Source organism: Asparagus officinalis, chromosome 3, assembly GCF_001876935.1.
Source record: "Asparagus officinalis chromosome 3, Aspof.V1, whole genome shotgun sequence".
NCBI lineage: Eukaryota > Viridiplantae > Streptophyta > Magnoliopsida > Asparagales > Asparagaceae > Asparagus > Asparagus officinalis.
The window spans coordinates 51896239-51919329 of NC_033796.1; the positions used below are offsets into that span (position 1 = coordinate 51896239).

The 23091-nt window shown below is 38.0% G+C and overlaps 1 protein-coding gene across 1 annotated transcript in view; it reads right to left on the reverse strand.

Moving 5' to 3' along the window:
* Positions 593-23091, reverse strand: part of LOC109834113 (nipped-B-like protein) — a 37168-nt gene continuing 14669 nt past the window's right edge. The window contains exons 16-28 of the mRNA XM_020402029.1: positions 14788-15087; positions 14554-14706; positions 13601-13770; positions 7255-7363; positions 5406-5567; positions 5188-5292; positions 4870-5103; positions 4607-4740; positions 4260-4520; positions 3886-4174; positions 3062-3154; positions 2846-2971; positions 593-1203 (exon numbers count right to left, since the gene is read on the reverse strand). Of these exons, the coding sequence (XP_020257618.1) occupies positions 964-1203; positions 2846-2971; positions 3062-3154; positions 3886-4174; positions 4260-4520; positions 4607-4740; positions 4870-5103; positions 5188-5292; positions 5406-5567; positions 7255-7363; positions 13601-13770; positions 14554-14706; positions 14788-15087 (2376 nt within the window). The 3' untranslated portion in view covers positions 593-963. The remainder of the gene's footprint in view (positions 1204-2845; positions 2972-3061; positions 3155-3885; positions 4175-4259; positions 4521-4606; positions 4741-4869; positions 5104-5187; positions 5293-5405; positions 5568-7254; positions 7364-13600; positions 13771-14553; positions 14707-14787; positions 15088-23091) is intronic.

The following is a 23091-nucleotide window of genomic DNA, read 5'->3' on the forward strand; positions in this document are numbered from 1 at the left end:
AAAGCCAAGGCATATCACTTGAGAATGTAGCCTCCGTATGAAAGCCCCGATCTTTGAAGGCACGTATCTAGATAAACTTTGATCATTCACAGTTAGGACCTCGCTGCCTTGAAGCATTTCTATCTGAAGCAGTAGAAACACCCATCAGCAAATAGCTTCCAGATTAACACATTCGGAGCCATCGGATTCAAATTTTGATTTTATAGTAAGTTCAGAGTATTGTTCCAGGCGCAAACTCACGCTGAAGTGTTGCCATCAAGGGAGAACCAAAAAGTCCCTCCCAAACTGATGAATCAGAATCAAAGACTGCTACCGGATTCGGTTCATCTCCACTCCTGAAAAAGGGCTTTGAGGGCACTATTTTTATCCCAACCATTGTACAGGAGATGATAGTTATTTGTCTTTGATTATAAATTATAATCTGAGTGCGATTCATGGGCAATATAATAAGTGCTGGATTTAGACTGAGACATAACTACTCACTACATAAATTAATGATTATGGTAAAATAATACTCTCCATCATTTTTTGATAGTGTAAATCGAAATTCTAGCGTCGTTATTGTTCTCAGATGTAGCACCAACCAAGCCAGTGAATCAATATTCTTTTCCTTCATAATGAAGAGAAAAATTAGTTGTACATTGTTACCGGTAAACGGCAGATCACAATACCCCGTAAAATTTTAACATGCTCCCCATGTTACTTGGGAGAAACACATTTACAACTGTACAAGAGGCCAAAATGAAAACCTCAATGGAAGCACAATCCTGAAAGCGACAAAATACAGCCCCTGAAAAAAGGAAAAGAAAAATAATAAAAAAAGAAAGAAAAAGAAACATACAAAGGATGTGCTCCAATCAAATAAGTCTAACTACAGTGAGTTAGAAAGAATTCTTCTTAAAATACAACTATTTACCCTTTTCCTTCTTCCCTATCATGTACAATCAAAACTATTTTCTGGTTTTATACTTGCAACCGTTGTCTCGTTACCCGGCCGCCATTAGGGTTCTGATTGCTGAAGTCCAGCTTTCGGGCCCCACCGGTCCAATCCTCGTCGTCATCATCATTGTCTTCGCTGTCATAAACTTTTGTATGAGATGCTTTTTTAGCTCTTGAGCTTCTGGGTGTAGGGCGCTTTCTCTTGATGGTGGCTGTGTAGGTTGCATAGTCCATAGTATCATCCTTTAGTATGGCTTTAAACTCCTGTAGAAATACTAGATCAGTATGGAATACGAAAAATTATTTTCTTATAATAATCTATATTTGTAGGATAGGCTGAAAACCAAATTATGCACAGAAGTTTGCTACGAAATATCCTGCTGCTACATCAAAAGTTCCAAGGGACTTGCTATAAGAAAGCAAGATGAACAAGATTCAATGACGATGAACCACGTTATCCGCCTCGATTCTAAATTGAGTAGGTCAAATTTACCTGACCTTTGACCTACATATTCAGTTTGTGCAACACCTCATGTGTCATATAGCAGTAACTGCACCACCTGGACGTTCTTTAATTACCAATTTAGTATATAAAGATAGAAGGAAATGTTGCCTGATTCGGTACTTGCAAAAACATAAGACTTTGAAATGAAGCAAAAAGCTTATTCATACCAATCCTATTCACAAAAACAATAGTAAAAGTCACACACTTTTAATTAACTCTCCATCTTAAGCCTCCCATTTTCCTTCCTTCTAGTAGTTACCTGCCACTTTTTAACGCCCACAAGACAAACAACATACCACCACAAATTATAATAACAAATCAAATAATATAAAGGAAAAGGGAACTCATACTATCATTAGGAAAGCCATTTTTCATAATTATTACATGCTTTAAAAGGCCTGGTGGAATTCTGTTTCAGTAATGTTTGTTGAATTATTTTCTGTCACACATCTACAAAGTTCAAGTAAGCTTATTTGCCAATAATATTATCTTAAACCAATGTTTTAAGGTGGAACAATTACGCTAAAATCAATGTGAAGATATCTAAATCACCCTTTAACAAGACAATGACAAATGTCATTATTGGCTCTTAATTTTTTTCTCATAATAACAGCAGTAATAAACTAACTAACTCAGTTTACACATCTTTCTATTTCAATCTGCTAAGCATGTAGCAAGTAGGAAATGCAAAACTAATCTAGACTATTTTATATTGTACATAACCTTCCATGTGAACTTTACCTAAGACTTATGAATAAGAACGGTTTATAGAGTTCGAAGCTTGACTTTATCCTCCTCATTAATAGGACTATAGGAGTAGATCAAAGAGGAAATATACATATCCCACCTTATATTTTTTTTAAGGTGGAATAATTATTCTAAGAATCGATGTAAAGATATTCAAATCACCCTTGATAAGACAATAATAACAGTCACAATTTATTATAAAAAAATTCGCCCAAAAAATTGTAGCGACTAGCAAGTAACTAAATCACATAGTTTACACATATTTCCATTTTTATCTTCTACAAAAATAGCAAGCAGGAAACACAATTAATCTATGATGTTTCGTATTTGTATATAACCTTACACATTAACTTTTACTTGAGACCGGCGAATAAAAACAGTCCATGAAGTTTGACATTTGGCTTTGTGGCTTCGTATGAATAAGAGTAGATCAAAGAGAATTCGTATGAATAAGAGTAGATCAAAGAGAAGAAAAACTGGGTTTCGCTCTTTCATGTCAGTTTGCATAGTTGAACTTAATAACTTCTTATAAGACTACACGAACACTAACAGTTTTGAAAGAGAAACATGGAGATTAACCCCCAACCAAGGGATTTCCAGCTTTCCTCTTATTTTTCTCTTGCTTCAGTGTACTATAAATAATATAAATTATACCTGGTACTTCTGAACCATATCCTGATAGGAGGAAGGCAATCTGATTGGAGTATCACTGATGCTGAATGGAATGTTTTGCCTAGATATTGTCTCCCCAGGCTTTGGATGTTCCTTTAATGAAAATGCCTGATTTACATATAAATGGAAATTTAATTTAAGGGCTTGGAATAATTGTTCAAAGTAGCTTGGAATAGAAGATCATAGATTCAGACAAACCTGACACCGACTATCATTTAAGCCATATACAATTTTCAAGTGCCTTTTCAGCTTCAAAAGAAGTTCCAAGGCTATTGCATCGTGACAATCAACCTGAGAAGTTTAAAAAAAAAAAAGCTTCACTATCCAAAGTAGAAATTGATGAACAAGATCAAGTATGTCAAAAGCTCATTGCATGGTCCAACTTACTTCAAGTGTTCAACTATAAAATATTAGTTTTTTTCTTTTGCTGTGTCATGCACATGAATGTAAAAGCTCTTATTGATATGAAAATAAATGCATAGTACTTTATCCCTGGCAGTGATGGCAAAGGAGAAGCCAAATACAAGCATGTTTCCTGGATACAACAGGGGCACAATAATTTTGGGAGAGAAGTAAAATGAGATGCATATTAACGATCATTCTCTTTTAGGTAAATGGATGTTTAGATATTTAAGTAGGAAAAGGGCTAGTTGGAATGTGGAGCAAGTAGTCTTTATGAGTGAGGAGTACGTGAAATGCAGAATTGAGATTCAGTTGCATGCTAATACCTAACTATGACCGTAAAATCTAAATTAGAAAACAGTATAAATATTGAAAATTTAAACCAGAAGAAGTAATAAGAAGTTTAAAAAGCCAATAGAAAAAGACAACTCCAAGTAAAAGCATAAAACTAAATTGATGTCAATAAGAGATACAAATCGATGTAGAAACGCCCATATAGAAGCACAAAAACCTTTAATTGTCACAATCTTGAGAACCCAGTGCACAAATTCATCAGAATCTAGCATTGCCAGTGTGGACAAGTGCAAACACTGCAATTTGACTGAAGAAAACAGTTTTACCTGAAACTTTTGTAGGATTTCTTCTGAAATGCCACAAGAGCCATCCAAATTCTCTACTGTTGTCAAATTGCTCTCTGAGTTGTGATGTACTCCACATTCTTTCTCCCCATTCTGTGATGGGTTCGAGATGCTCATGGGACCCTGCTGCTGTGACAAAGAACTCCATGTTTTCATATTTGCTTCAAGTCCCCCAGCCCTAAGTTGTATTACTCGATTGATATCATAAATCAGGTAAAGAGGCTCATCTGGACATGTAAAGGGGAGAGAAGAAAGGATTTCCGTACAATATCTGGGGAAAAAGTTTAAAATGCAAGCTTGAACTTTGAAGTATCCACAACTTGTAATATATAGCATAAATAATTTCCGGTACTTACACAAGAAATGGAACCGATGAGCAAATTGAGGTCCCAGACTCAAACTTCCGAACTATTGAGTGCATGAATTTATTTCGTGAATTGCGATTTCCTCGAATAAGTCTGTATATGCGAGAAATTCCTGGTTTGACATATGCGATGCTATTGCCATCATACTTCCCTTTCACATTTCCAGATACCTTATTGTGCACAATGGATTGAACAAATTTAAATGACAGTTGGAGGCCATCACCTAAACGGCACTCAAAAAAGGCAGGATACCTACAAAAATACTTCACTTATTCAGTATAGAGATATGCACAATTAAATATGGATTATAAAGAATGCTAAGTTCTGGTTGTCAATACTTTTCATTCATATTCATGAGCAAGTGATGGGCCAGTTTTGAATTGACCTCCAGAGGATCGATCTCTAATGCTATGAGGCATGGAACACATGTTATTGGATGAACCAATCCTTGACGAAGAACAATCTCAACAATCTTCAACAAAATAGAAACAAGAAGTCAAAATAAATGTAACGAAAACTTTAAGGTGGGAAGAAAAAGAAGAGAAAAAAAATAACACGCTAAAGCGTCATGAAAAATAAATAGAAAAACTCAGCTTCTTACCTTGAGAGCAGAGAGACGAACTTGGTCACTGACATCCAAGCATCTGTCCAAGATACCATTCCAATACAGCTGAATGATACCCCCACAAATATTAGTGTCACCAGCACCAGCAGCCACAGGCACACTATTTCCAACATATTCAGGATATTGAGTTGCATTTTTAGTCGTACCATCGGACCCCAGTTGGATTTCCGCATCAAGTAGATATTCGTATATGTTTTGCAGCACTTGCATCTGATTCACAAGACTAGTTATAGGCACAATAAAATAAGAATAAAGATGACAGTACTCCAGCCAAACAATGAACACAAAGCGCACCTTAAGTTGAGAGTCAGAATTGGAGGATAGTGAAGCCTCTATTATCTTGCCTATATCCTTGTCCAACATGAATTCGGGCCTGGCAATCAATAGATAACCTAATGCCTGCACAGTACAAGATAAGCAAAAGAAGATGCCAAATGCTGCAATCTGAAAAAGCATGGATTGAAAAAAGGAAAATGAATATATAATACTTGAAAAGAAAAGGAATAGCATACCTGCAAAGCTCGAACCTTTATGCCGAAGTCCTCCATAAGAAGGTACTTTTTGAGCAGCGGGAGGCACTTCATAATATGGAGATGCTGATTGTAACATGCATCAATCAAGCCATTGCCATACCTAAGGAGAAGCCCAAGACAGAAAAGAGAACGCACTAATATCTGCAATTTGCAGGGTTATCACACTGTCAGAAAGATATACCCAAATGAAAAATTGCAATCTTACTGGCAAATTATATAAGCTTCCATAAACTTTCATAAGATATGAAAAGATATTCCTGCATCTAGTAATATCAGAAATATATAAAATAAGAAGGTGAGATTGGATACCAATAGGCTATGCAAACTAAAAAGTAGCACCATTCAGATACCTACACGCCTCCAAAAAAATGTGCAAAAGATTAAATGGTTTGTAGCTTTTCGTAAGTTTGAAAATGGATGGATTTTGAGAAATCTTCAAAATTGTCAGCTTTTCAATTAGCTTGATGCATGTGTTTCAAGCTTAAAAATCACATGATTTTTTATGTATATAAGCTTAAGGATGATGAATGCCTCAATTGCCACTTTCCTTAACTACCTGCCTAATCATACAATAAGCGTGTCATCTCAGCATCACATTTTATCATGAATCTAAGAGTGTGCATGTATGTGTGTCAGCACACACATCAGTACTTATGTTTTTATTAAATGATAGGTGCATTTAATGCTTCTTAAATTTCCAAAACTGCAAACACAGGCACAGGCACAGGCACAAATTGAAATCCGAAAGTTAAGTTGTTTTCATTTTCAAAGTTTTGCCATTATACATGTATGTGCATGGGGTCATGGTTCTGGTTACTTGCCCGTGCACATATAACATAAAAATTGAAACTTGAGCAACAAAAGGGATGGGATAATATCTCGTTATTTGCATTTATTCAACACATTATACATTTGAAATTAGAATGTGTTTCTAGTCGAAAAGAATATCAATGTGTAGTTTTAAAAGTTACATGCTACCTCTTAATTGTTGAATCCATCTACGAGGAGAATGACATGATATGCTATGGACATTTACAATTTTACTTGGACCGTCATTTTCACATTTCCACTAAAGTAGTACATTAGCATGAAACAAAGGACTATTAGCAATTTAGCAGAGAGAAACCATGTTATACAGAAGATATCGAAATCTAGTCATCATTTCCTACTGCTTGTAGATATGTGACTTTACTTCATAAGCAAATGGCTGGTGGTTCAACATGTTGGTTACAAGAATATATGAAAGGATAGTAGCATAAATAGTGAAGTTGTTGGTATCCTTGAACTAAATATCAACCATGAACTACATAACATTCAAGTGGAAAAAATTGAGCTCATCAATCAAACAACATTGAAACTGCATTATGAAGTTCTTACATCATTAACTACTTTGAAAAACTTCTAATATTCCTCCATTTTGTGGCTTCAATTAGGTTGCAGTTTAATCAATAATCCTGTATTCATGCTTCATTAATCATGACATTTCTAATACATTATCAACTAGATGAATAGTCTATGCATACTTGTTCAGATTGATAATAAAATTTCCTCCGTTTGTTGGTTTCAGTTGGGCTGTAGTTTATTCAAATATTACACAAATGATGGACTGTATTAGAAATGTCATGATTAATGAAAGCTTTCAAAGTTTTAAGAACAAACATGCACCAATAGCACAAATAAATTCCCAAAAGGCTCCAGGATAACAGCAAAAGATGAAAAACCAAGTGAAAGGTCAGAAGATAAGAGAGAAGATTGTCTACATGTTCACAATATTTGATTCCAGAGAGTAACCCAACATTCCACTATTATAAATACAAAAAAGATTCACCTGTCTATTATCATAACCAGGAGCATCCAATTTTTTGAAGAAAAAAATTATCAGATTCTCAAGTAAGCCTGCTCCTTTACCAGCAATCTTGCTAAGCGAACAAAGGCACCTGAAAGCACAATATAATGTCATCTTCCATAACATTCCGATTTTTGGGCATTGTAAATTCTCTTATGTATTAATATTAATTAATAATGGGGGTAAGCACAGGGCAGAATCACAATTCAATGACCAGCTCAATTTGCCAAATGACAACAAGACAATTTGTACCATATTCCTTTTCTTTCGTATTTTGTAATTTTTATGAGTATAAATTATATCCCTCAATCCCCACCACCACTTAATAGTTTTGGCATCGAGGAGGGATTTTAAGATGGTATTAGAGCAACCCAAGTTCAAATCTTAGTGGGCACAACTTAAAGAGGACCTAAAGTAAAATAGTCTAGGTTTCAGTTCATAAGGGCAGCAATAGGATATATTTATTTACACAAATAATAGGAAATTTAAATCTAAATGGAACATGTTATTTCATATAGCTTATCCAACTAATGAACAAAATTTCCTTTATTTTGGCATGCCATTAATAAATCAGTGACACCTATTCACTACAATCCCTACCCTCACCCCCCAATCCCAACAAAATGTGATAACAATGCTTACTGACAGTGTTGTAAATAACGGCCAATAGCGGGGCTATAGCGGCGCGAATAGCGGTCGCGGCCCTTCAGCGCTACGCGTAGGGGTTTCGCGGCTGGCTTAAGCGGGAAAATCCGCTATTCATTCGAATAGCACGTAAAAGCAGATTTTAGCGGGTTTCCACGGTTAAAAGCGGATTTTCACGGTTTAAAGCGGATTTTCGCGGTTTAAAGCGGATTTTCGCGGTTAAAAGCGGTTAAACCCGCTATCACACATATTATGATGCTATATTTCTTGAATTCCTTCATAGGTTCATTCATACAACAAGCCTACTAATTGTTATTTACTGATAATACAAGAAATTTACAACTAATTGAATTTTTAGATTTTTTTATGAATTTTCTTATTATTTAGGATATTTAAATATATTTAAATTTAACCGCTATTTGACTATGCGCTATTTGCCGTGATTTCGCCGCAATAGCCCGATATAGCCTTAGCGGTACCTCGCCGCGACGCACCGCGATCCGCTATCAGCAACCTTGCTTACTGATTAATTATGCATTTAAGAATCACCAACGGTGTCACGCCACGAAACGACAGGGGAAAATAGATATCAAACACGTGATAGCAGCTGTCGCGTACCCGTATTTATCATCCGCTACAATTTCCGGGCATGACAAAAGGTAACGACTCAAGGAAAAAAAAGTAGAGAATTAAAAAACAATTAATGCAGTGAGACTCACTAGGTTCTAAAGTTACGGACTTTGAACTTGGATTATCTAACAAATATAATTATAAGCATTTGGTTTGCTTAAAGTAATTTGTTTGGTTTCTTGAAAAGATGACATTTCTATTATCATAATTCATACATGTCTTGACATATATATTTATGTCTCTTTCTATATTGATGCACACAAATAATACATCAATAAAGATGAACAAGATCCTACCAAGCTTCCAAGTTTATTATGACATATATACCTATTGATGTAGGACAACATGAACACCAAATCAAGATTTGGTTGAAGACTCCTCATCCAATGGAAAGACTAGTTAGGATAGATAAGTTTGGTATGAATTATCTATTAGGTTTAAATTTTAAAGTAGAGTTCTATTTGCATTTTAATTCTAGCAAGATAGGATTAGTTGATTCAAATTATAGAAGGATTAGATCTTTATTTGTATTTTGAATTTTATTAGAGATAGGATTTTAAACCCTACATAAAGTGTTGTAGAATTTATTTTCATTCAGAGAGTTTATGAATAAAAAAATTAGAGTTGAAAAGTTTGTGGAGTGATACATCTTGGGTGTGAAGCCATTGTGTTTTTTATTACGCATCCATGTGTCAGATCTGTGTTTTTATTATTTTTAGAGGTTAGATGTGGTCAACGCATCTAGTCTAAATTTCTAACCCAAGTTATCTTTATCGTTCTCATCTTTGTTCTATTTTATCTTTGATTTTTTTATCTATCTTTCTTTTCTTTTATTGGTTCTTAGTTTATTTTGTTTATCAAGTGGAGACTACAAAACAGCTATGCAAATACTGTTGAAGACATTGGAGATTGCACAAACAATATCAACACAAGTTCCATAGTTTAACATCTTATCCTTCTTTAAAAGCCGAGGTCAAGTTTTCTCCAAAAAGTGGAGAATTAATGTAGAACAATATGAAGACCATCAAGATTTGGTTGAAAACTCCTCATTTGATGGAAAGACTAATTAGGATAGATAAGTTTGTTAGGATATTATCGATTAGATTTAAAATTTAAAGTACAATTTTATTTGTATTTAAATTCTAGCAAGATAGGATTAGTTGGAATTCAAATTGTAGTAGGATTAAAAGTTTATTTGTATTTTAAATCTTAGTAGAGAAAGGATTTTAAATGCTAAATACAAGGTTGCAGCCTAAGTTGCATGGAAACGGGTACAGGTATTAATACGGGTGCGGGTATGGGTACGGGACACTGCAAATTTGTGAAATGTAAGGTACGAAGACACAGGTGCGCGCGCGCGCGCGCACACACACACAAATATATATATATATATATATATATATATATAAATTAATAATTTACATGAGATCATTATTATTTTTCAATTCATGTGCTATTTGAAATTAATTTTCTATCATATTTTTAAGTTTCTTTTATCTTTTATCATGTTGATTATTATAAATTGGAAACTACTCGTTTTTTAACTAGATGCTCAAACCACCCTTTTAAATCATAGTTTTTAACTTGAGTATATTCTGAAACAACCGGACCCATGTCTAACGTGTTTTCGAAAATGGACATGGAATGTAGGATATAAGTCCAAGAAGTGTATGACAAGTCTGGGTAAATGTATGCATACATCCAAGGAGTGTCCATGAAGTTTGTGTGGATAAGTGTTAGGTACGTGTTAGGTATGGGTACGACTTTATGATTAAAGTACCCAGGTAACATAGGTTGCAACATTTATTTGTGTTCAGAGAGTTTATGATTTTTTAGAGTTGAAAAGTTTGTGGAGTGACACATAGCAGGTGTGAAGCCATTGTGTTTTTTATTAGGCATGCACATGTCAAACCGACCTTTTTTTATTGTTTTTAGAGGTTAGATGCTACAAGCAAATCCGAGTTAATTCAAATTTTATTTATCATTATTTTATCTTTATTCTATTTTCTATTTGTTCTATCATCTATCTTTCTTTTCTTTTATTGGTTCTCAATTTATTTCGTTTCACAAATCAAAAATAAATAAAAATAAACCTTAGTTTTGCCTAAAGCCCCACTGAATTACCTGCCACCATAATCTCACAGTTAAACAAACTCTAAATTTCACTGACATCATTGCTAACTTCAGCAACATAAATCAACCAAACTCCTAATTTCTGTCTATGATTTAGCTACTGCCTTTATGAAATATTTGATGACATCACCTTCCACTATCTTCCACTAACCTCTACTTTGATTTATTACTTTTCACCCCTCATGTTTCAAGCATTGTTCATCTCCTAGCTTAGTTTTAAACTTCAAAACCCATCAAAATTACGACTTTTGAAGCTTCTCCATTGATCAAGTTTCAATCAAATTTCATTCCACATCATCTATCCAATTAAGACTATATTGTTCGTACTTCATATCACCAAAAATAGTGCATGACATACCCATACCACAAACCAAAGCATACCACAAAGATGCAACACTGGTTTAATTTGCCCTTAGGGTCTCTTTTTTTTGTGGATAATTCTATAAGCAATGAAATGCTACATCATAAGTTATGTTAAAACTATATATCTAACTACAACTTTTGCTTCTTAGATTGAAAATATTAAAAGATAAAACAAGCTCACACATAGCTAGTACAATCCAAACTAATATTAGACACCATCTTTTTCTCCATGTATCTCCCATGTAAGTTTAAGATACACATTTAGAACATTGTCAATGCCAATACTAAGTTTAGGATAAATTTGAAACATTGTCGATAGCAATTTTATAATAAATAAGCTTAAATATGGATAGATTATATCTTTTATGTATATCTAGTATAATATTACTACTAAAAATTATACATATTTTGCATAGACAAACAAGAATATCATTGTTATAAAATTAAAGAAAGTAGAGAGATAAACTTCTAAAAAATAAAAAGAAAAATTAATAATGTTGAAGGAATTCTAAATAAATAATGACAGTAAAGCTTTCTCTGTACTGAGAGAAACATTGCAGTGGATACTTGAGCATACCACTATGTAGAAATAGTAGGCAAAGATTTTTTTTTCTTAAAAAGAAACGATTAACAAGAAAAGAAAGAGTATTTCTGAAAAGAGCAAATATGCATGACACCAATTGCTCCAATACACCAGAGGGTTGGTTATATGTAGTATGTAGTATGTACCAAAACCCAAAAATAGAATATAGTCATATACCCTTTCCTGATGATTCATTATTCATTGATGGATGAATCTCCTCTTAAACAAGAGAGTGCCTAGCCATGGAAACTCCTCTCTCCCTCATCTTCTCCTTGTCTCTAACTTCTACCTTCCTCCTACCATTTTGCCCCCTCTCTATTATGTTCTTGCCCCCTCTCTATCATGCTCTTCTCCTCATGTTCTTTGTCTTCACACATATTCTTATTTCCAACTATCTTCCTAGTAATATATGAAAAGTGAACACGTGTCAAACACACATCACATATACATATCGGAAAAATACTTCATTCTGTGTGTACTTTTTGGAATTTTTTATGTTGATACCTTGCATCATCCTCGTGCCATTTTGACAAAAAGAACCATTACATACTAATGACTTCAGTTTGGTATATAGGATTTTTATGACTTTAGTTTGGTATTTTGGATCAAGCTTACTGGTTCTTCTCCTCCTTGAGAACTTCTGCAGTGGTTAATAAGTGCATAAGCCTTTTTTCTTATAACAGAAACACTTTCCTTCAACACTCCCTTCGGAAACTCAATGTCCTTGTTCTCAGTAGGCAATACTACTTCCAGTTGTTGCATGTTTAGACATTGGGATCTTGATGACATCCTTTCTATTAGGAAGGTCATCAGTTTTATACCCCTAGTTTGCTTCTAATAATAATATGACTATATGAGAGAAAGCTAGCTACTATTTGCTTCAACGACTGATTGTCAAGAATTGAAAACTTCTACACCTATGAAATGATTCATAATTAGAACTCAGTCCAAGATCAAGAAAGATCTTTAAATGTTGAGAATAACTGATGCACAAGATTCAATCAAGATAATATTTAACTAAGGTTTCTTTAGGGTAAATTTCACTAAGCTACCATGAACTATAAACTATAAGAGGCAATACACAACTACCATAAACTGAGAAATACATTAAAACTTTCAAATTTGGAGCAAAATACCAAAAACTATCTGCTACTTTATGGTAATACCTAAAGACCAGTAGTTATAGACACTAATGTGAACTTCATGCTAGTTTAGTGACTTCATGGGATGGTAATTTTGTAACATACAATAAAATTCATGGTATTTAACTCAGGCAGTTCTTTGAAAGTTTGTAGTAATTTTCTTCCCAGATAGGTGTTTTCCGGCTAGGAAAGTCACCCAAAAATGAGAAATTTCTTTTATGCTAGGGCATTAGAACAAAACCATTTGCAACCACAAGTCAAAAAATTTAAACCCATAGTGCATGATATCTGGTATCTTGCCGCCTAGCGACAACTATCATCCAGGTTTCTTGCTTATTCCTCTTTTCTACAACAAACCTGTAAACAAAATTTATATTCTCTCTTCAAAAGATACTTTTATTGCCCTCTCTTTCAGTAAAGAGATATTTATTTAAAAAAACCATAATCTTTTATACCCTACTGAAATGGTTAGACACTTCGTACATTCCTTAAAGATCTTGCTTGTATCTTGAGTGCTAACATCTAGGGCTCCAAAAATGTGCTATTGCCTTGATGCTAGTTAAAAGGAACAATCCAAAAAAGAATTAAAGAAAAGTTATTTCACCCATTAAAATCTTTCCTCATACACATGCTTAAAACTCGACATTTATGTTTCAATTACTAGATGAAGACAAATATTTTCAAGCAAGAATTAGACATTAGAATGGTATATAAATCTAATACCCCCCAAGCTTGAGTATGCTGCCTCAATAGTGGGATGTAGTGAAAATGTTCAAAGAAAAAACACACCAAGGTAGCTTACAAGATTAATTGAATATAGGGATCAAGCTACCTGATGCAAGCATGAACAACAGTCAAGAAAGAATGCCGCATGATCATGTTTTTCAAGTCCTGTTGAAGTTCCTCAATAACACTTGGTGGCGGCTTCCGAAGTAATGGAAGAACAGCATCAATTACAAATATTATACTTTCAAGCAATTGTGCAATTGACTTGTTATTCACCTATACATGAAATCAAAAGTCAACTAACACTCAAGCAACATTAACATAGAAAACAACTAGTAAACATTCTCATTCATACAGGACGTGGGGACAGCGGAAACTAGTCAATCACATTACTCACAATTTTATTTTAACCATTAACAAACAATATGCTGTCCAAATCCAAGGAAAAGATTAGTTGTCATACAAATAATCAATTTCCAAAGATAACTACGTTATACTTGCAAAACTGTGTATATATAAAATTATAAAAATGGAGTCCAGTTAACCGCAAAATGCTTCATGAAATGGATACAATTAAAATAAATTGCACAGGGATACCTCTGAAAATACAATATTTTCTTGCCAATAAACTCAAAATGGAAGTCAGATTCTCTTTCATGCTGTTCATTTTGAAGTATGCCTTTGCATAAAAAATGTAGAAATGAATCAAGCGAGGAATCTAATAAAATTAGACATCAAATCTCAATCACCACATAAAGATCTCAAAAGAAAGGGTAATATGAAGGCACAGTAAGGTAAACCAACTTGAAAAGACAAGTTAGGATATGCTTTAAGTGAGAAGAGAGAAAGAGGAAGGGAAAAGCAGAAACATCATCTGCATAAGATGAGTTGGAAAAGTATCTTTAATGCAACAAAAGAAATAAACGTATTGGATAGAGAATAAACAATTCGAAGCTCTTGAAAAAAAATATTAACCAAATGATAGCTCTAAAACATGGTTATCCATTAATGTGACTAACCCAAGATCTCAGGAATTTAAACCATTGAAAGAACAATTACCTGGTGCTTAAGGTATGGCTGAAGAGTCACCACAAATTTGGATGGATCAGTTGCTGGTACACAGAGCATTGGATCCACAAGACAAAATGCATGTAATGCAAGCACATATGGGAGTGCCCGAACCTCCTCTTCATCACTATTTCTCTCCTCTACCTGACAATAACAAGATGATAAATATAATAACTTGTGTAAACGTACACAAGGAATAACATTACTTTGTGAAGAAACTCTTACCTGCAATATTCTTTCAAGTAACTGTCTGCATATTAATTCACATCGTTTACGTACTGATGCCAGAGACACAGCATTAATCCCAGTAGCTTTAGCAGATTGAGGAAGAAAATCAAGTGTTAAATTCCTCTTTATTATAGTGACAAAAAGATGATGATTAGGCATCCTCCTCAACATATCTACAATCTGTTCAGTTTTTGTTGCAACCTCCATAGGCACAGAACTACCATCACCAATAAACTGTGTCTGGCTCCCAGAAGGTTCTTCAAACCAGAACTCATAAAATGTTTTGCATACTAGGTCCTGCCAATAGTCAGTGATACATGTAGAAAACTTGAGCAAAAGTTCAAGCACAATATTGAAAAGCATCCAGTGAAACAATGCAAGAACCAACAGGATGCATGATATATTGATATTCCTATGGAAAAATGATAATTGTACTTCTAAGTCATGTACTCCCTCTGAGTTCGTAAGACCACATATATAAGACAGATGCATCAAATTAAGGTACTAAGTACCTATAACAGTTCGTTTATACAGATAATTGTATGAAAATTGAAGAATAAATCATGTAATAACAATAGTGGTAGACACCAAATGGGCCAAGTTAGACATGTCCGGATGCATGCTAAAAATAAATGACAGAACAAGGTTTTATTGAGCCGTAAAAGTTTATTTACATTGTGTCAATCTTGAAATAATGAGTAAAATGGCAGTAACAGAAACAATAGTCAACCCTAAATTGGTCTAGGAGGATTTAGCACAAACCCAAATGAGGATTTAATAATATTGGACCAGATCATTTAACTTTGTTAATCTGGCCATGTCGGAACATATACAGTTATGTTCTTTTTTATAAAATCAGCAATTGAAACAAGGTTTATGTGACCATAAACGCCAAGAAAAGTATCCAGGTGACAATTGTATTTGATATGAGTTATGCGCTTTCATTATTCGCATAAGCCACATAATAGCTTCTATATGGTCAATGCACTTTCAGATTAATACTAAAACAATAGTGTTTCCTTTTGCAATTGCTAAACCAACCCATTATGCAAGTTGATAAAACTCAATTAACCACCAAAACAATTAAACAAATCGTAAGATGATTCCTATTTTGATTCCCTTCTTTCCCATCAGGCAACAGTCATGGGTAACTTGTGTTCTTTTTCATCTGTTTTATATTGTACGTTTCGTCTTACTCTCACTACTGCGTGAAAATGATTTCATTGTCTCTCCAGTCTTCTAACTAGTAAGCAAATTGGAGCTACTACTTGTGATAACTAATTGCAACATAATGAATAAGAAAATCCATAATGTTTAATCAAAGTATATTTCATGCAATCTAAAAGGGTAACCCAATAACTCAATAACAAACCTATGATGACTGGATATGTCTGTGAGGTGTTTAAATTCTGGCAAAATAGCATCCAGTCTTAGGGCAAAGACACAATCTTTTTTATTTATTTAAATGATAAATGGGTATCCAGTGTCGATCTGTATATACAGATGTAGTTCTGACAAGAACCTTTCAAGTACTAATAGCATGGCTTCAATAGAGTAAGTCCTGTCTACCACAAAGATGACTCGCTTAAAGTGATCATGATATTTAGGATATTATAACTAGGTTCTTTCATACAGTTACGTGTTTCCTACATTAATCTCATTCCATCTGTGAATTACCAGACATCACAATTTTGGCACAATCAGCATAATGGTTGGCCAGACTGGCAACCTGCCCAAACATCATGGTATTTTTTTAACCATAATAAATTGTAAAAAACGTATGTCTTTTCTCTTTTGTCAGAACAATGTCAGTTTCCATACTGCATGTAATTAGTTAATTTAATTGTTCAATATTCTAAGTTTCTAACATAAACAACATGTTAAGAATCTGTACATGTAGACACTTCTATAAAGTTTAGCTTGAATTTGTCACCTCTGCATTTGTCACCTCTGCTTAAGCCTGAACATGTCTCTCAGGTCAATACTAGTTACCCTTCTTCATCACCTTTATAAGTAATAATATCACAAACATCTTCCATGCAGATAGTACTTGTTCAGGCTTATAACAGTAATCTAGATCCGGAAGATAACAGATGCATTTAGTCTCAGATAAGCAGAGAGATAAGTCTAACACATGAAGAGTGTAGGCATCGAAAATTGCCTATAGTTCTCCACAACCGGTTCAGTGTTAACGAGCGACAATGAACGTCACCATCCAATCCACATGAGCCTAATCGACGTCGACGAACGACTGAAGTGAATCGACGAGTTACATGAGCGGATAGGACTTCGGAATCACGAAGACCCGGACCAATCGGGAAGCCCGGCACTATTCACAAAAAGGACAACGCCCTTCATGCCTCGACCACTCTACAGATAATCCAATCACCAGAGCGGATCGAATTCTTCGTCAAGCATCCAACGCATCCGGAATCACTCAAATCCGAGTACGGACGAAGAATCTACAGGGGAAACAACTAATACACCTAAACGGAGTCCCGACGTGGCGAAACACCCCGGGGGTGTCTAGGAAAAGCCTAGACACCCCAGGGGTGTCTCGCCATGGCCGAGACACCAGGGGTGTCCGCTGTCTCGGCCTGGCCGAGACACCAAGGGGTGTCCGCACCCCTTGATGGTCCCCTACCTACTCCTAGAGCCTATAAATAGCCCCTTTGAGTGCCTTGATTTGAGGGGGATTTTTGGAGAGCCTTGGCGAAGCCCTGCTGCAGTGAAGAGTGCCCGTGTGCTTCAACGAGAGGAGGAGAGGTCTACATCAGTCTTCATCGCCCGTCAGATCCTTAGTATTGGCCTTAGCGTTGATACTAAGAAGAGCTATTACCTCGTTTTAGCCGAGGTATACGCTTATAGCTTCTAGATCTCACGCGGATCGACGAAGCTCTGCTTCTATATCCCTCCGCGGATAGACGAAGCTCTGTCCGATTTATCCGGATCAGAAAGTTTCTAGATCTCACGCGGATCAACGAAACTCTGTCCGATTTATCCGGACCAGATCTGAGTGCCCCGGTGGTCCACGGATATCAACATCCCCGTCACAGGCAAAAGACCCACGCAAGCAAGAGATGACAAACAGATCTTGCGTTTGTTTGAAAAGAGTTGTATTTATTTTGTTTTCATTGTGTACCGGTCTTATAAAAAGGCTATCTTTTTATTTCATTGTAACGATTGAAGTTGTAATGAATGCAGCAATGAATACAGCAACTTTTTCCGCAAACAGACTGGCGACCACAGTGGGAGCCAACGGCATCGCAACCGACGCCGTCGTGACGCAACCAGCACTCAAGATCGGGGTGAATGAAGAACACGAGCTCGATCAACAACGGTTCAAAGAAGGCCTCTCTTCCTCCTCCTCCAGATCCGCCTCTCCAAACGGGTACAGAAAGGTAACCTCTTTCATAAATGATTGCAGGTCCTTCGGTTCAAAAATCCAAGACCCCGTTGCCGCCTCTGCACTTGCACCACGCGACGTCCCCACGTCGTCCAACCTGGTCGAGATCGCAGATCCGGATTCCTCTTCCGCCGAGGAGATGACTTCTGAAGACGCTCCGGCATTATCAAAGAGAGCACGACAAAGACAGCGTCAACGTCTTGCTCGACAGCTGGCCGAGGCATTGGAGCCAATGGATGGGATCCGCTATAACATGGATCTAAAATCCAGGCAACGCCAGGAGCAACCACGGCAAACAACCAGCCCCTCCTCCGAAGAAGAAACGAACAAATGGGTTCAAGTCAAAAGAACCCGTTCTACTCTCGAGGAGCGAATCCAGAAGCGCCGCGCCTTGCGTGCGCATGCCCGAGCCCTGGTCCAAAAAGCACGAGAAATGCTAAAGGGAGAGGCCGTTAAGAGATCGCCGAGGTCCGAACGAGTTTGGATGCCAAAGGCCGAATCAACGCCTAAGGTAAAAGCAGGTAATATTGCTCTCCAACCTTCGTCCATTTCAGGTCCCGAACCTTCGGTAAAGCCCCACCGCAGCGTGGATTTCCCCAAGTTCAAGAATCCTCCGAAGGATCGTATCGGTGCTCTACCCGAGAATCGAGGAAAAGCACTTGTCAAAGGGAGCTGGAGATCGCTGAAGGAGTTTCAAGCCAACACCCAGACCGGGGGTCGTACACGACCTCCTAACAAGCGGATTCCTACAACGACCCGCTTGGCGATGCGTACGGAAAATCAGGAGCCCGTCAAGGTTTCACCCTCACAAAAGAGTGATTCCAAACGTGCGACTCTTGCAGAGGCCAACAAGGTAGTGTTTACTCAGAAGAAGACGCGTCGGACAGACGAACGCGTTATACCTGAGAACCCATGTGAGCAGCCGATAGGTTACTCCGACTGCAAAGTCAGTGAGTTATACTGTCAGGCTGGGGGTGCGGATGAATCTCGAAAGAGAAACACCCGGGAAGCGGATTCTCACTGTCCGTGTACCAAATTCATCAGGGCAGTATTATCAACCTGTAGCTGCCCCAAGACCGCTCCGCAGAGGGGACAAAGCCCAAATCAAGGCGTTCCCACCAAAGAGGATCGATTGCTCGAGATGATGAACCCCTAGAAGTGACTATCAACATGGTCAACAAGGGAAAATCCCCAATCATTTCAGGTGATTCCGACCCTAATTTCTCTCTAGGAAGCAGGGTCAATTCGGGAATAGCTCAGCTTCAGCGAGAAGCCGTCGGATATAACAATGACCATGGGGTCCATGAAGGAGTCCATTCCGATGATGAGTTCTCAGATTCTCATTCCGCGCTCGCCTCCGACGATACAACGTCTAGCATAGGGCAAGCTCGAGAGGTACTCATGGTCAACACAGATCAGATAGTCTAGCATAGGGCAAGCTCGAGAGGTGTGCATGGCCAACACCGAACAGATAGCCAAAATCATTGAAGAGGCCCTGGCTAAGCAGAAGGAAATCTTCAAATTCGAAATGAAAATGGCTATGCAGGAGATGAGACAAATGCACGACCAACGGATCCGAGCTTTGTCGAACCAGCTAGTTGAGTCCAATCATTGCACCCAGAACGCCGCAATTGACAGCGATCCGGAGGTGGTCGAAATCGTCATGGCCGACGCATCGCCCAAGAATACTGGGGGTGGCCCCACTAAAAATAACAACACACTGGGGGTGGCCGTATGATTCCTCTCGAAACTTATCCAAAACAGGATATGGGTGAGGCCAAAAAGATAAAGGAGCTCGAAAGAAAAATCGACGCCCTGATGTCTACTCGAGAGGTGAAGAGGACCGGTATTCCGTGTCCTTACCCGAAAGAGTGGGATTCGATCCCGTATCCGGCGAAGTTCAACCTGATCAACTTCACGCCGTTCAACGGAAAGGGCTCGCCCACTCAACATCTGATCTACTTCAAGTCCCACTTGGGGGTGATCTCTGGCAACGGACCCTTGATGGTTCGGTCATTCGTTGGCACCCTTCGCGGGCCTGCCTTCGATTGGTACCGCCGTCTCAAGCCCGGAAGCATCAACAGCTGGGAGGACTTGGAAGGCATGTTTCTCGCCCATTTCTTCGATGATGACACCGAGGTGTCAATCAGGACACTCTTCGACGAGAAACAAAAAGGCGAAGAGTCGGTGAATTCCTTCATCAAACGCTTCCGCAATCAGGCAATGAACTGCAGGGACCCCGTCACGGAGGAATTCCTCTTGCAGACTTGTCAGAACAACTTGTCCATTGACATCTTGGACGTGATGGGAATAGAGCCGCTCAATACCTGGAAAGAGTTGAAGGCTCGAGGAGAACAGGCTGAACGCTTCATCAGAAGGCGAAAGATCGAGAGAAACCAACCGATGGTTAATCCTCCGGATTCGGATCTCGTACCTCATGATGAAGAGGACGTACCTGCAACGGTTATTGACGATGATCAAACGTCACAACAGCAGTCCTGGGAACAACAGGAGAATTCAGACGAGGAGCTCCAAAACGAGTACTCGTTCAAAGACGAAGACGTTCCAGCTATCTTCGAGACCCTTCTCGAAAACAACAAAATCAAGCTCCCGCCCATCACGAATCAGGAGGAAAATGACGATTCTGCGGACCCAACGTACTGCGAGTACCACAGAAGGATCCTCCACCCCACCAAGGAATGCTTTGCTCTCAAGAATAGCATCCAGACCTTGGTTGAAGCCGGCGTTATAACGCTAGGGTAAGCCAATTGAAAACGGCGAGACTCCGACGAATATACGAGTATAAACTGCTCTTCATTACTCCAAAGAGTACAAGAGTATAAACTGTTCCTCATTACTCCGACGAGTATACGAGTATAAACTGCTTCTCAATACTCCAAAGAGTACAAGAGTATAAACTGTTTCTCCATACTCCAAAGAGTACAAGAGTATAAACTGTTTCTCGACACTCCGACAAGTATAAGAGTATAAACTGCTCCTCATTCCTCCGACCGGTATAAGAGGTTAAACTGCTCCCTGATACTCCAATAGGTATATGAGTCTAAACTATTTCCTACCATTGACGGGAAGTTCCTGGAGGATATTACACTAATATTCTTAAGGATAACCCGGCCAGATAACAAAGTCAAAAGAGAGAAACTGGGGGTGGATAATCCAATGCATCGGGAAGTTCCCGAAAGAATACCACATGGGTATTCTTAGGGATAACCCGGTCTTTGTGGAATTGGTGAATAAGAAATTCACGTTCGAACTCAGAAGGCCGGAATGTCTCTTCTCATTCTCTAACTCTTATGAGTCGTTTTTGTACCTTCTGATAGGTTAATCTTTCTTCACCAAACCATCCGTTGATCAAATCAAACGACAGTGGACCCACCAACATTCCCATCTTCCAGTCATGGGCGTTTCTCAGACTCAACGTGCTAGGTCCTAAACGCCTAACATTAAAGTCTCCCTTTGAGTGGTAATATGGGTTGGCACTTTCTTTGCTACCCGTATTCCACTCTCTTCGCTTTCTGGTCAAACCTATAAAAGTTAGGGCCAAAGCCAAAATCCCCTCTCGATTCCTCCAATGAACGAGAGGTCCACCTTCAAATCGAGCGATCAAACCTTCCGACAGTTAGGTCGTCTCAAACTCCTGCTTGGTCAAACATTCATACAGTTAGGGCCACAGCCAAAATCTCCTCTCGATTCCCCCAATGAACGAGAGGTCCACTTCCAAATCGGGTAATCAAACCTTCCGACAGTTAGGGTTATCCGAATTGTTACGATTCTCGGAGTGGAGATCCCACTCTTAGTTTCATCCTTCCGGATTCTGGGGGTGGAGATCCCACCTCGAGTTTCCTTTCCAGCTGTAGATAGAATATAAAATTCTTCCTCTTCAGCACCGGGAGATAGAATATAAAATTCTTCCTCTCCTCGGACCTTTCCGATGCTCGGAGTGGAGAACCCACTCCCAGTTCATCATTCCGGATTCTGGGGGTGGGGGATCCCACCTCAAGTTCCATTTCCAGCCGAAGATAGAATATAAAATTCTTCCTCTTCAGCACCGGGAGATAGAATATAAAATTCTTCCTCTCCCGTTTCTCAATCTGTCTTTGCTTTTAGAAAAGACACGATTGTCAAATCCGGGCACTCGATGCACGGGGAATTTTATCCCGAAGCCTGAGTAGGGATAAGTCAACGCCTAACACGCGTTGCCGGGTAGTCTATTCCCGTGAGAAAGACGAAGTCTATGTATTCAAAATCATAGCATTAAGTCTAAGAGAAGCAATTCTCTTAGCACAACGTTACATGTGAAACGGGTTTTAATAATTCACATGCTAGCCCGATTCAAACGGTAATCGGTAAAGGCACATCAAACCCGTTGATGGCTGGGGGTTTGCCAAAAATCCCAAAGCCTATGTCTAACACACATGGCCGGTTAGTCTTTGACCGTAAAAAGGACAAAAGACCACATATTCAACATTGTGGCAGGTTGTTATTAATAACACCATAATCCGTGCCTCACACGCACGGGGAATTTTATCCTGAATCCTAAGTAAGGATAAGTCAGCGCCTAACACGCGTTGCCGGGTAGTCTATTCCCGTGAGAAAGACGAAGTCTACGTATTCAATATCGTAGCACTAAAAGGGTTAACTCTTTTAGCTTAAACGTCACATAGGAGCGGACTTAAACAATCCGCATGCTAGCCCGACTCAAACGGTAGTCGGTAAAGGCTAATCAAATCCGTTGAAGGCTGGGGATTAGCCAAAAATCCTAAAGTCAACGCCTAACACGCGTCGCCGGGTAGTCTATTCCCGTGAGAAAGACGAAGTCTACGTATTCAATATCGTAGCACTAAGAGCGTTAACTCTCTTAGCACAACGTCACATGC